This window comes from Lindgomyces ingoldianus, assembly GCF_010093535.1.
Source record: "Lindgomyces ingoldianus strain ATCC 200398 unplaced genomic scaffold BDR25scaffold_15, whole genome shotgun sequence".
NCBI lineage: Eukaryota > Fungi > Ascomycota > Dothideomycetes > Pleosporales > Lindgomycetaceae > Lindgomyces > Lindgomyces ingoldianus.
In genome coordinates this window covers 473,587-488,291 of record NW_022985176.1, presented here as the reverse complement: position 1 = coordinate 488,291, position 14,705 = coordinate 473,587, and the positions used below count along the sequence as shown (strand labels likewise).

Below are 14,705 nucleotides of genomic sequence, written 5' to 3'. Positions count from 1 at the left end.
CCGCACCTCTCTACTTCTATAACTCCGCGTTAACAGCCTGTACACCTGTCTAGGCTAAGTTCCCTTCCTTTTTTAAACACCTAACCTTCTCCTAGGCCTAGAGTTCTTTAGACACTATGTTAGATATGCGCACCTACTGTCAAGACAGGAGGAACGCTGGACGAAAGCTGCTACATAGTACGAGCAATAAGCTCGAACAGTATGTTGCTGCAAATTGCTGCATGTTGCAGCATTTTGCAACAAATTGCAGCATGTTGCAGCTGGTCGCGCATAGGGCTAGTGCGCGAGGGACTCAGACTGGAAAAACAAAGCCGAGCAACACGAGCAGAGCAGAAAAAAAAAGAATAAGAAACATTAATTAATTAAGACAATTAATCATCATCCTATACATTATATCTAAAACCCATCATTTATCTTAGGAAGCCTAGAAACAGTGCTTTAATCTAATAATTAAGAGTCTCAGTGCCTCCATTAATACAAAATGGCCACCCAGCCTCCTCGAGACGTGACAGTCGTCCTTCGAGACCACACTGACTACAGAGCCTAGATGATGCAGCTGCAATTGAGATGTGTAGCGCACAGCATCTGGCCGCAAGTGGATCCTAAGTTGACCACCTAAATGATCTCCAAACTAAGAGCTCCAGAGATGCCGCTAATAGCTAAGTTTTCACCAGCCTCTAATGTTAAAACGCCTACGCACATAAACAAGCTATTAACAAGCAGTCTTAGAGCCTTTAAAGAAGCTATTAAATACTACAAGATTAAGGCTAACAAGTATAAGAGTAATAGACATAATTATAAAAAAGAGTAATTAAGCTTTTAATAGATTATTATCTTTATCTAGTTAATAGTTAGCCTGCATCTACAGTGTACATGCTGTTCCCTAGATTAACTACTTAAATAGTAGATTATAAACTTTAAAGCTATAGTTAGTATTAACAACTAATTTAAATAAGAACATGTGCGCAACTAATATAATACATTTTTAAAGCTACTAAGAAACATAAGCACATAAGACCTGTAGCTAGCAGAGTATAATTACGCTGCTATAGAAGCAGAGACACAAAATGTTCTAGAAATAACACAGTTTAATGCTGTTACAAAGGACTTTCTAACTACTATAAATAAAGTTGCCTTTTATTAGTCTATAACTTTTTAGAAAAGCAGACAGTTTACACTAGTTAAACATAAATTAAAAAAAAATAATAAAGAGCTTTTAAAAACACATAATGTTAAATTATCTAATATATATAAAAAAGCATAAAGCTGCCTTTATAATAGATAACTTATTATATTTTACTAAAAGTAAGAAAACTACCTAGGGCATAAATAAAGACGCCTGTAGTGTAAAAGTTATAATGTTAAGAAAATAAAGTAGACTTTAACATTAATGTTATTAAAAAAATAACAGGAAGTTATTTTTAAGCTAGAAACCTGCTAAAACAAAAGGCACTAAATATCCTACATGTAGACATATTTATATACTAAAGGATTACTTTTATGTCTATTTAGACAGAGCACTAGACTAGTAGATGCTAAATAAAAAAGTTAAAAAGCTTATAGCATTAAAGTGTAAGTATAACTTAGAATTTTAAGGCCTACTTAGAGAGCAGCGTAGACATAATTTAAAGATACTAATTTTAAAGAGTTTATATACACCTATGCTAGAGATATAAGAAAACTAACTTAAAGGCTAAGAAGTATTAAGAATTAAGGCAGCTGCATTACTAGCTATAGTTAATTTAAACTAGAATAGATATCTACTAAAAGAATTATTTATCCTTAACTTAGGCTTAACATGCTATATTATAAATAATTCTAATTAGATCTATAACTATTGTTTACTAACACTAAAAGACTTTATCTAGTCTAGAAACTCTTATATATAAATTTAAAGCTATAGATTAATTACACTAAGCTTAAAAAGTAAGCATAGAACACATAGTTAAGTATACAGTCTTATACTACATAACATTGCACTGTGCCTAGACCTGTTGTGCAACCTAGTCTTGTTCTGCCTACTACAACAAAGAGGAATCTAGTAGGATACATAAGTAGAGCTAACTACTTTAAAGGCTCTAGATAGAATAATAATTAGAGATCTTATAGAGATTTATAGCTAATAGGTGTTAGCGTACTATCTACTATAAGAGAGCTTATATTATATATATATAATTAACCTAAGAACTAAACATAGTCTATAAAAGGCATTAGTAGAGCTATAGCATAAGCGTCTTAGACACCTTAGACTAGCTACACTTAAACACCTTGTACAGCAAGCTAAGAGGGTGCAAATTAAAGGAATTACAACAGTCTAATGTAACTTATGTAGCAGAGCTAAGATATAATAATAAATTAGCTGCGCACTGTAAATTAGCAATAGTAGACCTAGTAAGAGACTGTTAATTAATTTCTATGCATATAAAGCACAGAGCATTACAAAAGAGTTGTCAGATATGCGCACCTTCTGTCAAGACAGGAGGAACGCTTGACGAAAGCTGCTACATAGTACGAGCAATAAGCTCGAACAGTATGTTGCTGCAAATTGCTGCATGTTGCAGCAAATTGCAGCATTTTGCAGCATGTTGCAGCATGTTGCAGCATTTTGCAGCAAATTGCAGCATGTTGCAAGCTGGTCGCGCATAGGGCAAGTGCGCGAGGGACTCGGATCGGCAAAACAAAAAGCCGAGCAACACGAGTAGAGCAGAAAAAGGATCAATAAATCAAAAAAATAAATCATCATCCCATACATCATATCCAAACCCATCATTCATCTCAGGAAGCCCAGAAACAGTGCTTCAATCTGACAAGAGTAGAGTTAAATGCTAATTACTAACAAGTATTCTTGTTAGATTAAAGCACTGTTTCTAGGCTTCCTGAGATAAATGATGGGTTTTGGATATGATGTATAGGATGATGATTTATTGTATTAATTTATCAATGTTTGTTTTTCTTTTTGTCTGCTCTGCTTGTGTTGCTCGGCTTTGTTTTTCCGGTCCGAGTCCCTCGCGCACTAGCTCTATGCGCGACCAGCTGCAACATGCTGCAATTAGTTGCAAAATGCTGCAACATGCAGCAATTGCAGCAACATACTGTTCGAGCTTATTGCTCGTACTATGTAGCAGCTTTCGTCCAGCGTTCCTCCTGTCTTGACAGTAGGTGCGCATATCTAACAATTCTATAGAGTTAGTTTATTATATTCTATATAATAGGCAGCAGAAACTAATCTTAGATAGTATTTTTATCAAGGGTTTAGTGATTGTAACGATTCTACGAATCGTTCCATCTCGGGTCGCTCGGATCCTATCCGAAGGGCCCCCGTATCGGTCCTGACCATGACTCGACCTAGTCCCCTGCAGTTACCCCTATTCCCTTATGTATTTAGTCGCACCTTGCCCCTGTAGCTAGCTTAATAGTTTTCTAATATCCTTTTGTACAAGGCCTATAGGTGTTAATAGTATTCCTAGGTTCAGAGTCCCCACGCACTTCTATATGCCTCTAAGTAGATTCCTACTGCATTTAGACCTATTGTCTTGCCTGTGCTGTTACATTATATTAGAAAACTTACTTTTACTAGTAACAGCTCTATTAATAATATTATATTAATTATTTGTTTAACTACATTAAACTTTAGAAAGTGTTTAATTTAGTTTAGGTTACAGTTTTTACACACTATTATATTAAATTATTTAGTTATTATAAATAAAATTTTAAAGACCTTCTATTAACTAAAGCTTTTAACTTTAGAACTTTCTATTCTTAGTAATTAAGATTACCTTTAGAAAAGTTGTAAAAAGTGTGCTAAAGTAGAAACTTAAAAACTACTAATAACTTATTAAGATTAAAGACAACTACTAATGCCTAACCTTTAACTACTCTTAGACCTTAGTACAAAGCTTACAACACGCTTTAGCTATAGCTAAGGCAAGATTTTTACTACTAAAGCTAAATAACTACTAACTTTAATAGCTAAACCCTCTTTTGTAAGACCTAAAGCTAAAAACCTACTAGATTTAGAGTTAAATTTTAGCAGCATAGCTCTTAAAAACTAAGTTACTTAATTAAGAGTATAAATTAAACAGCTAACTAGATTAAAAACTATTAGTCTTAATTAACTTTTACTAACTACTAAATTACTTTTAATAATGCCTTAAATTACCTCTGCTACACTAATAGTAAGAGACTTTTTAGGCACTTTTAAGCTTTTTTAAAGCTACTTTACTAAACTTATGCCTAAGATTAAGAACTTTATAGATAGTAAAAAACTTATGTTTAAATAATAGTAAGCCTTTATTATAAATAGACTTAACTGTCTGTACGCAGCAGCAGCGTCGCGGCCTGGATACAAGCGATCGCGCACGAGCAGGATCACGTATCTATGTCACATGATGCTTGTGCGCGAACCTCTGTGCGCAAACATCTAGATATCCCCCTTTTTCTCTATATAGAGGAAAGATAAGAGTAATAGAACTAGAAACATGTTGCCCTTACTTTACCTACCTTATACACTGTGCACACTATACACTACTCTTACTTTTACTTCTTAAGTGCTTATACTATAAGCAGCTAGCTATTAGAGCCTATTTAACACTAATTAGTAGTTAATTTAATTAACTATAAATTAGTAAAAGTAATAATAAAGTACTTACACTTTATAAAGTACTTTATTTTATTACTTATTTTTTAGAAAAAGTAACAACAAAGCACCTACGCTTTATAAGGTACTTTGTTTAGTTACTTATTTTTAGAATAGTAGATTAATCTTTTACATTATACAGCAAGCTCTGCTACTGTATAAAGTAAGGAGAAGATAGTGCAAGACGCACACTAAAGCTATTAAAGCTGTATAACCTAGTAGCTAGATAATAGCAGATTAATCCTTTACATTATACAGCAAGCTCTGCTACTATACAAAGTAAGAAGGAGATAGTGTAAGGCGCACACTAAAGCTATTAAAGCTGCACAACCTAGCAGCTAGACAATAGCAGTACCTATGTAATCTACTAGAAAAGCAATTAACTATACTATTATAATAAAATTCTACTAGCAACTAACAACTTTATATAATAATAAAAAAAATAAGAAATAATTTTTATTATATAAACAACTTATAAAAAACATAAGAATATTAGAGGCAACACTATAGAATAAGACTAGCCTAGAGTACTAGAATAACAAGATTAACATGTTAAAGGCTCTAATAAGCCTAAAATACTACAACAGTTTATAAATAATCTGTAAAAGCAGAGCTTACTTTAAGTACGCTATTATTTTATGCTTAAAAACTCTTCGCAGGAAATTATTTTGTATTGTAAGTGGCTTTAGTAAGAAGGCTGTAAGTGTAGCAGACAGACTAGAGCTATCTGCAGCCTAAAAACCCTTAAAAAGTGAATTATTCTAAGCACTAGCCTAACTAGGTAGATGCCTATACCACTAATAAACGCTATAGACTAGAAGAGACCCTACTTCTTCCTATCTAAATAATTATTTGCGAAATTGTAGTACTATCTAAAGTCCTAAGCAATATAGATAACAAATTTAACATCTTAAGCCTAGATAGTAATATGTTTGCTATAAATAGCAGCCTATTACATACTTATAACCCTATTAGTCTAATACCTTGTCTAATACTAACTTATTAACACCTACACTTTATTAAAGTTATAATAAAGGACTTAGCAGTTGTCTATAATGCACAGAGTGCTTAAGCGCTTTACTAGAAAGTAACAGAGTTATTATAACTAACATTCTAGGTAATTTTATAAACTAGATAATAAAAAGGATTAACAGTAAAGAAGAAGTAAGTATTCTGCTTAGCTAACTAGTAATACTTAATCTGTTAAAGTGTTGCCACTACCTATAATTAGTATAAGATAAGGTACATAGAAATAAAATTTAACATACACTTATCCTTCTAAAGCTTTTAACTCTTACTAGTCCCCTTCTATAATAGAACACAGGCGCCTTCCTTCCTATAAGTAATTTACTGTAAGGGCGGCAGATTACTACACTTCTAGCAAGAAGTCTTCTAACTCTTCTGTCCTTTGTCTAGCCTAAGAGCAGGGTAGGGAGCTTTTTAAGGCGCTTTGTAAGAAGCTTTGCGTAGAGTTTTTCTAAAGAGAGCTAAAATGCATTAGTAGTGTCTATTACTATGTCTATTACTATTACTATACTCTTCTTAGCACTATTTACTAGAGGAAGACAAGAGCAAGACATTTTAACTAAGTAAATGCTATAGAGAAAGTAATAAACTAGATATAAGTCTAAACTAATATTAGCATAAAATAGCATTATAAGTAAATAAGTACATACATAGAGTAGAAGTTAGTAAAAATAGTGTAAAAAAGCTACTACTTAGCAGCAGGTTAGTTTTAGGGTAAGTAGCAGTAAGAGTGTAAGTGCAAAAGTTTAAAAAGTTAGGTAGTAACCTAGTTAAAGCTAACCTTTACTTTTACTACTTACCTAGTAACTTTACTAGGACCCTAACTGCGTTACTAATATTATACTAGCAACTAAGAACGCGTACTATTATGCAACTAGCTCTTATAAATTATGTTAAAAACTCTAAGTTTATAATAAACTATTATATTTAGCAGTATTAAACGCAGTATTAGATGTTATATTAAACACATAAAACTATAGTAAAAGTAAGTAAAAGTAAAATCTTTAATAAATAAAAATTTTTTAACTAGCTTACTACTATTTACTGTAGCAACACACTACACTATGTAGTAGGCTGCTGCCTAAATAATGCAATAGCCTGCGCATATGTTTAAGGACTTTAATTGCTTAGACTTACATATACCTTTTTACTTCTATAACGCTACTAGTTAATTTTAGTATAGCGTAACATTACATAAATTTTTATGTAAATTATTTATTACTTATTTATTACTACTACATGCACTATAGTAAAGCGCAAGAAAAGCCTATTAGAATACTCTACTAACCTAAGCATAGTGCAAAATCTAAAGCAGCAGACCCTGCTAACTAGAGAGGGCGCCTAGCGCAATTTAGACTGTATTACAACTAATACAGCCTACTCTAAATTCTAGACTAACAAATTCCGCCTAGCAGTATAGCATCTATTAGATGCTAAATATAATAATAATAAGAAGTCTAAACTAGAAGCACACCTATGTGTGTAATCTAAGAATGTTGCAATAGTAATATAGTAAGTGCATATAGTATTAAATAGGTAATAGACAGTAGCTAATTTATTATAAATTTAGTAAGAGTAAACATTATAGCTAAAAGGCTATTAAGCGTAGTATAGACCTTAGTAAATTTAGTAATTAATATGCATTCTTTATTAAGTAAACTACGCTCTTTAAACTCCTAGACGCATATATGCCTCCCTAACACTGCTACCTAGACATAAAGCCTATAGATATTAACAGTCTAGAGCCTATAAACGCTGTTAATCTCTAATATAATAACACTTTAAATAATAGCAGTCTACTCTCTGCAGTACTAATAACAGACGTGAAGAAAGCTAATAAGCTGCGCTAATAGAGATATATTAAATTAATATTAGTAGATGCAGTTACTAGTACTAATAAGAAGATTAAATTTCTAAAGATGCACAACTTCTGCGCCTATGTCTAGCATATAAGCGATACTGTATTCCAGGTAAGCATATGCCACCTAATACGTCTAATACCTGTCTAATACTAGTCTAATACCTGTCTAATACCTGTCTAATACCTATCTAATACCTATCTAATACCTATCTAATACTTTACAGCGCTATGTAGACTAGATATGTGCAGGCTTTTCTAGGTACTTACTACCTATTAGCAACAATATTTAAGACTGTTAATGTTAAGTAAGTTTCCTATTAACAGCTATAATATTCCTTAAGTAGGCTAATAGTAAAATATAGTCTACTATAGTTAAATTAGCATTTAACTTTAATAATTAAGCTTTTTATAAAGTTATTGCTATTAACAGTCCCTCCTAGCTACTAATTCTACCTTTTAAGATACTATTCTTAAGGGCTAAACAGGTAATTATAACAGTATTGTATGCTGCACAGCTAGGTAGTTACTTTCTAGCTTCTAATATTTAACTAGCAACCTTAGATAAGAGTATTAGTCTCTTAAAACTATTTAATTATAAGTTTCTTAATAATCTTAAGTAAGTTTAGTATTAGGTAAAGTATTAGACACTAGCTAATAATATTACGCAGACATTAAGCTGCATTCTAGACAAATTAGTTTAACATAGAGGACACAAAGTACCTGCTAGATACTATTTAAGCTAGGGATAACATAGTGCTAGTAGATTTAACCTAGTTTATTAACATACTTAAGCTAGACAAGCACTAGAAGTAGAAGAGGAAGTAGCCTAGACATATTAGATAACTTGTAACGTACCTAACAGGTTGGCCAGCCACACAGGTCGGCCGGCCACTTTTGCTAAGCCCCTACTAAACTCTACCTATCTACATAATGCCTTAACAACAACACTAGATTAAATCTTTTAAAGAACGTTAGATACAGCTTGCTCTTTAGGCTTTTAAGTAAGACTTAAAACTCTTCTTATAACACGCTGCAGCTATCTATAATGTCTCTTACACAACACTAAGCAATTAACGCGCTAGACAGCCTTTATAAGCAGAATACTAGCTTAAATTAAAGAATCTAACTAAGCTTAAAAAAAAGGTAGTTGTTAAGTACATACTTAAGCTTATTACACATAGATTTCCCCCTAGGCTTGCAGCTATAGCTAATATAGCTAATTTCTTACCTGCAGAGCGCAATCTAGGCTAGGTTAGCTTAAACTAGACTAGTATGTAGGTTAAGCACTACTTTAAGTTTATAATAAAGTTTAATTATAAGTATAATTATAAAAGAGCGCTTTATAAGGATCTAGAGGTTATCTAGGGCTAGTTTTACCTAGTAGCTAACATAAAAGCTAAGTACAGTATCTAGAATAAAAACAGGTATAACTTTAACAAGTTAAGCTTTATAATAGGCTAGATATTAACTAGAGTAGTTGTTACAGCTTTAGAGAGACAAAAACAGCTAAAGGCAATATAGTAAAGTAATAGAAAGTAGATAATAGTTATCTAGAGCATTAATATAATAAGGTAGGCTATAAGATTATAAAGCTTTAAGCAGTAAATAAGGCTGCTACGTAACATAGATTACATAAAAAAAAGTAAATTTAGGCAAAAAAGACCTTAATAGTTAAGAATAGAGCTTGTCTAACTACTCTAAAGGAGTTTAGAGCGCGTAGTAATAGAAAGAAGCTAAAGACATAGGTGCGTGCTAAAAAAGGTAAGCTAAGTTAAAAGTAATGCAAGTAGTGTAATTAGACTAGGTATAACTTACATACATATAAGTAAGTAGCAGAAGTAGACTCTAAATAATATCTTATGTTGTATTACTTTATATAGGGCTAAAGTAGGCTGTTTTGCGAGAGAATAGGGTAGTTTTAGTAGGGGCTTAGCAAAAGTAGCCGGCTAACCTGTGTGGCCGGCCAACCCGTTAGGTACGTTAGCTACTTAAATAAACAGTTTATACTTCTAACTAATTGCTGCGACCTCTAACTTATATTAGCATTTTACTTACTAATTATAGTAGAGTAAGAATTTTTTAAGTAACTAAAAGAGAAAGGTTTGTTAAACATAAGCCTTTTAAGGGATTTAACCTGCAACACTGCTACATACATAAGCTCTAGTGCATAATTACAGCTTCTACTTATATAAAGAACTGCTCTGTCTAAACTAAGTCCCTAAGACTTATAAATAGTAATAGCCTAGGCTAAACAAAAAGAAAACTGTGTTTATAAGACTACTGCCTAGTTCTAATAGAACTTTTAGTAAATAAAGAAAATTAAAACAACTACCTAACTATTAGCTTGCACATACAAACCTAGACCTATATAATTAGGAAAGGCTATAAGAACTGCCTTTAGCGCCTTTTTGCAATAATTAGTTACACTTAACAACTATATAATGTTATTAACTTCCCTAGTAGATCTATTTACAAGACCTGCCTTAGTCTAGATGTTATGTAATAGCATAACACGCCTACTAATGCATAGAGGAAGTAAACTATAAAGATTGCTACTATCTACAGTAGACACCTTAGCTAGCTTACTATAATTATGCTAAGCGTAAGCTATAATTACAGGTGCACATAAATCCCTTATACTTTAATAATTAATTATAGATACCTCTACCCTTTTCTTACATAAACAAATAAAGGTAGAGAAGAAAAAGCGCTTACTTTTAGTAAGAGAAGCACTGCAACAGCTTATAAACAAGTTCTAGTTATTTTATGTGCTTGTACCTTTATAAAGACAGCTAAGGGCTTTATAAAATTATAACTAGCTATCTTCTTACTGTCTTATAACTACATTAAAAACAACTGTCTTTGTGAATTGCTAATATAGTAGTTAACTATAGTAGTTAAGGACAGAACTATTACTAGAGCTATTAAATAGTAGGCGCCTGCCTACTAGAGAAAGCTAGCTAAAGTCTCCTAATAGGATAATATTAATACTGCTAAATAGAGCTGTACTCTAAGGAAACGCCTATAAACATCTTCTATAAATCTAAGATAACATTTTAAGTCTAACTATTAACTTCTTGTTAATAATAATATACTTTATAGAATATAGTTAAGCTTGTAAAGCTTATAAGCTAGCACTAATAAGTAGTAGCAAAGGTCCTAGTTTAATAGTAATTAGAATACAGAAAACAGAATTTAAAGTTGTCCTAGATATAAGATAAGCAGCAACGCTAGTAGGTGCGCATCACAAAATAGGTAAAGCAACATTATGCTTAGCTGCTAACATTTCTAGCTTAAATAATATTATCTTAATTACATATATTTTTTTAGTCCCTTTAACACTATTAAGATTAACAAGCAATTATTATAGGGACTGTTTAGTAAGAAAAGTAGTGTAATAATTAATAATTAAGTTATATAGCAACTGCTACTTAGCTTGCAAGTTATTAGACATAGTAATAGACACTATAGGTGCATTCTTAACTAGATAGTTCTGCTTAATATCTTACTAATATAACATAGGATCTAAATAAAATGTGTTAAAGTAAGCCTTATGCTTCTAATTCTTAGCATAGTTAATTAGCTAATCTCCTAAGGACTTATTATTAACAGAGATACCTGCATCTCTAGGTTAGAGATAAGCAAGCTTATTAAAAGAGAGACTCTTTTTAGGTACTACATTCTCCCACTTAGGATCCTCCTCTTCTTCTTACACTTTTAGGTCACTATAAGAATCTAATAGTGTATAATAGCATAACATTTAGCATTTTGTATAAGCCTTAGTAAAAGTAGCAAATACCTGCCTATTAACACAGTATAACTCTAAAGTTGTCTAAAATAGATAGTGCAATGTTAATTTAACATAAAAGAAGTTTTTAATGTTAATAGACAGTTTATACTAAGAAATAAAGTTAAGAATTTATAGTTTTGCTTAAGGCCTGCGCTTTAGGCGCTTATTATAATTAAAATAAAGTAGGTAATCTAAATAGCAGATATTAGAAAGGGCTACTAGGCGTTTAATGTACTTCTGCAGTATGCTTTTACCTTTTTAAAGAGTATAAGTTTTAGCTTTAACGTACTTTATAGGCAAGTCGCTTACACACCTAAGTTGCTTACTTTTGCTAAGACTCTACCACACTACTCTTTCTACACTAATGTATTCCTAATAACACTACTTAAACGTGTTAAAAGAACATTAGATGCAGCTTACGCTCTAGGCTTTTAAACAAGACACAACACTTTTTAACTAACACGCTGCAGCTATCTACAGGGTCTTTTAAAAGATAATAAGCAACTAACGCGCTAGATAACCTTTCTAAGCTAATTATATAGCTAACTTATAGAAGCTAGATAATAATAAAAAGCAGGTAATTATTTAGCACATACTTAAGCTAAATGCGCAAGGATTTCCCCTCTAGCTAGCAGCTGTAGCTAATATAGCTAATTCTTTACACGCTAAGTGTAATATAGGCTATATTAGCATAAACTAGCTTAATACATTTATTAAGTGTTACTTAAAGCTTAAAGTAAAGTTTAAGTGTAAGTATAACTATAAAAAAGCTTTTTATAAAAATCCTGTAGTAATTTAAAGCTAGTTTAACTTTATAAAGAATATTAAAGCTAAGTATAGCATCTAGAATAATAACATGTATAACTTTAATAAAATAGGGTTTATAATAGGCTAGATATCTACTAGAGCAGTTATTATAAGTTTAGAGAGATAAGAACAGCTAAAAGCAGTCTAGCTAGGTAACTAGAAGTAGACAACAGCTATTTAGGGCATTAATGCTAAAGAGTAGGCTATTCTGCTCTTTATTATCTTTTAGAGTAGCAACTACTTTTTAAATTAGTATAAAAAAAAATCTACTTTAGAATTAAGTTATTATAATCTTTAAGCACAGCTAGACTACTAATTAGCTTAGTCTAGACTAGTTAAAGCACTTTAACGCGCATATAAAGAAGCGTACTATTAGCAGCTACTGTCTGCTAGTTATTAACAGCTATAAAAGCTATAACTTACTTTATTTTTAGTAATACTATAAAGATAATAAGATTATTACTATCTACATACTTTTTTACTTATTACACTTTTTATAGCTACTTAATGTAAGTTGTTTTACTTTTTTAAAGAAGGTGTATAAGTGCTAAGCTAAAAACCTTATACATAACTAGATTACTTATATTATAAAAATAAAGTTTCTACTATGCTTTAAAGCAGCTTATAATGCTATAATTACTTTTAGTAATATCTAAGAAGAGTTCTAAGGCGCTAGATTAGTTTCTTTTAACCTATAATAAGTTATAATAGGCCTTAATATAAAGTTGCGCACTTTATTACTACTACTACTTATATATAACAAGCCTTAGCAGTTGTAAACCCTAAGTAATACTCTAAAACTTAGGTTATAATTAATGCTTATAAAGATAAGAATTTAAAAGCATATAAATAGTTTACTAACTTTTATAGTTAAGGTGTTTAAGAAAGTCTTAAAAAGAGCAGCAATAATTACGCATAAGCTAGTGTTAGTGTAATAGAAAATTACTAAGCTTTAAGTAGCTAATAAGGCTGCTACATAATATAAATTATATAAAAGAAAGTAGATTAAGGCAGAAAGAACCTTAACAAATTAGGAAGGCCTGCGCTTAATAGCTCTAAAGGAGTTTAGAGCGCGCAGTAATAGGAAGAAGGCAAAGAAGCAGGTGTAAGCTAAAGTAGGTAAGCTATCCTAAAGGCGCTGCAGACAGTGCAATTAGACTAGGCATAACGCGCAAATGTGTAAGCAAGAAGCAGAAGTAGTATCTAAATAATATTCTAGGCTGTACTGTACTATATAGTGCTAGAGCGGGTTGTTATGGGCTATAATAGAGTTCGTTAGGGTGGGGTCTTGGCAAAAGTAAGCGACTCGGGTGTGTGAGCGACTCGCCCATGAAGTACGTTATTGCCTTTATTAGCTACTTAATTATCTTTAGGCTGCTTACTCTAAAAAAAGAAGAAGACTAGCTATAATTTAAGAGGACAATAATTAACATTAATAACTGTGCAGCTGCAGTGTACTAACATAATACTAAATAAGGTATACAGAACCTTCTATGCACTGTAATTACAAGAGCTAATACTCTTGTTAAAAAGCCTTACTATAAAAGAGAGCATTAAGTTGCTAGGTTTAATATACAGCAATATCTGCCCTGCTATATCCTTAAAAGTCTGCGTCTGTGTTTTGCCCTTTAAAGCGTACACGCCTATATAGTTAACAACACTAGTAGTGCTAGTGCACACTTATATGTTAGTATTTACGCGCCATCTAAGCGCAAGTACAGGTAAATAGGTGTTAAGGCGCATATAGTTTCTCTTAGCAGCAAATCTTTTATACTGCTTGTCTGCTAGCTTCTTAAAACCTAGACTTATTTATAAGAGCTAAGGTGCATTAAATTAGTAAACCTTTATATTAGTTTTCTTATTTCTTTTAAAATAATAACTAGCTAAACAGTAATAAATGTAGCACTAAGTAAGGACACTTAAGAGCTCTTTAAAGTTAAATAACATAGCTAGTGCTAGTAGTAACAGCACAGAACCCTTGTCTACTAGCTGCTGTGGATTCAGCTCTAGGTGCATTGCTGATATATAACACCCCTAGTATGCTGCTATACAGGCAATATTAAAATTAGTTACATTATTGCCTAACTTTAAATCTAGGTTTAGTACTCCTTTGCAGTAGTATAGGCTATAATTATGTGTACTACTTTAGCCTTACTACTTATACTAATTCTAAAAGTTAGTTTTGTTAAACTTAGAAGTTAGAACATAGGTTTTAAAAAGCTAAAATTACTTATTAAAATAATACGCTATAATATAAAAATTATTTTAGATAAAATTAGAAGTAAAGCAAACGTGTTGCTTTAAGTCTACATCCTCCTACACTAAGAACCTTAGCATAAAGCGCAACAAATTGTGCTAATGTTAATCTGCAGCAGAAAACATAATAAATAAAGTTAGACAGCGTAGTTAGCGCACCTTGTTAATTTTAGCAAACACGTAATATAAAGGTAATAGATAGGTAATAGACAAACTATTACTTTTAACACTTTTCTTTTTTATACTTAATAGGATTAAGTTCTATAAATATTAGCTATAAGCCTTATAACAGAATTAATAAAATGCTAGCTACTATCTAGCTAATTAAA

General features: G+C 31.6%; 2 protein-coding genes across 2 annotated transcripts; both read right to left on the bottom strand.

The window, feature by feature from the left end:
• Positions 1–9,570: 9,570 nt before the first annotated feature.
• Positions 9,571–9,741, bottom strand: BDR25DRAFT_223926 (uncharacterized protein; the record flags this gene model as incomplete). Its single annotated transcript, XM_033685132.1, has 1 exon — positions 9,571–9,741. A coding segment is annotated over one exon (171 nt), but the record flags the coding sequence as incomplete, so codon positions are not given.
• Positions 9,742–13,611: 3,870 nt separating this feature from the next.
• On the bottom strand, positions 13,612–13,797 carry BDR25DRAFT_224441 (uncharacterized protein; the record flags this gene model as incomplete). Its single annotated transcript, XM_033685145.1, has 1 exon — positions 13,612–13,797. A coding segment is annotated over one exon (186 nt), but the record flags the coding sequence as incomplete, so codon positions are not given.
• Positions 13,798–14,705: the final 908 nt, after the last annotated feature.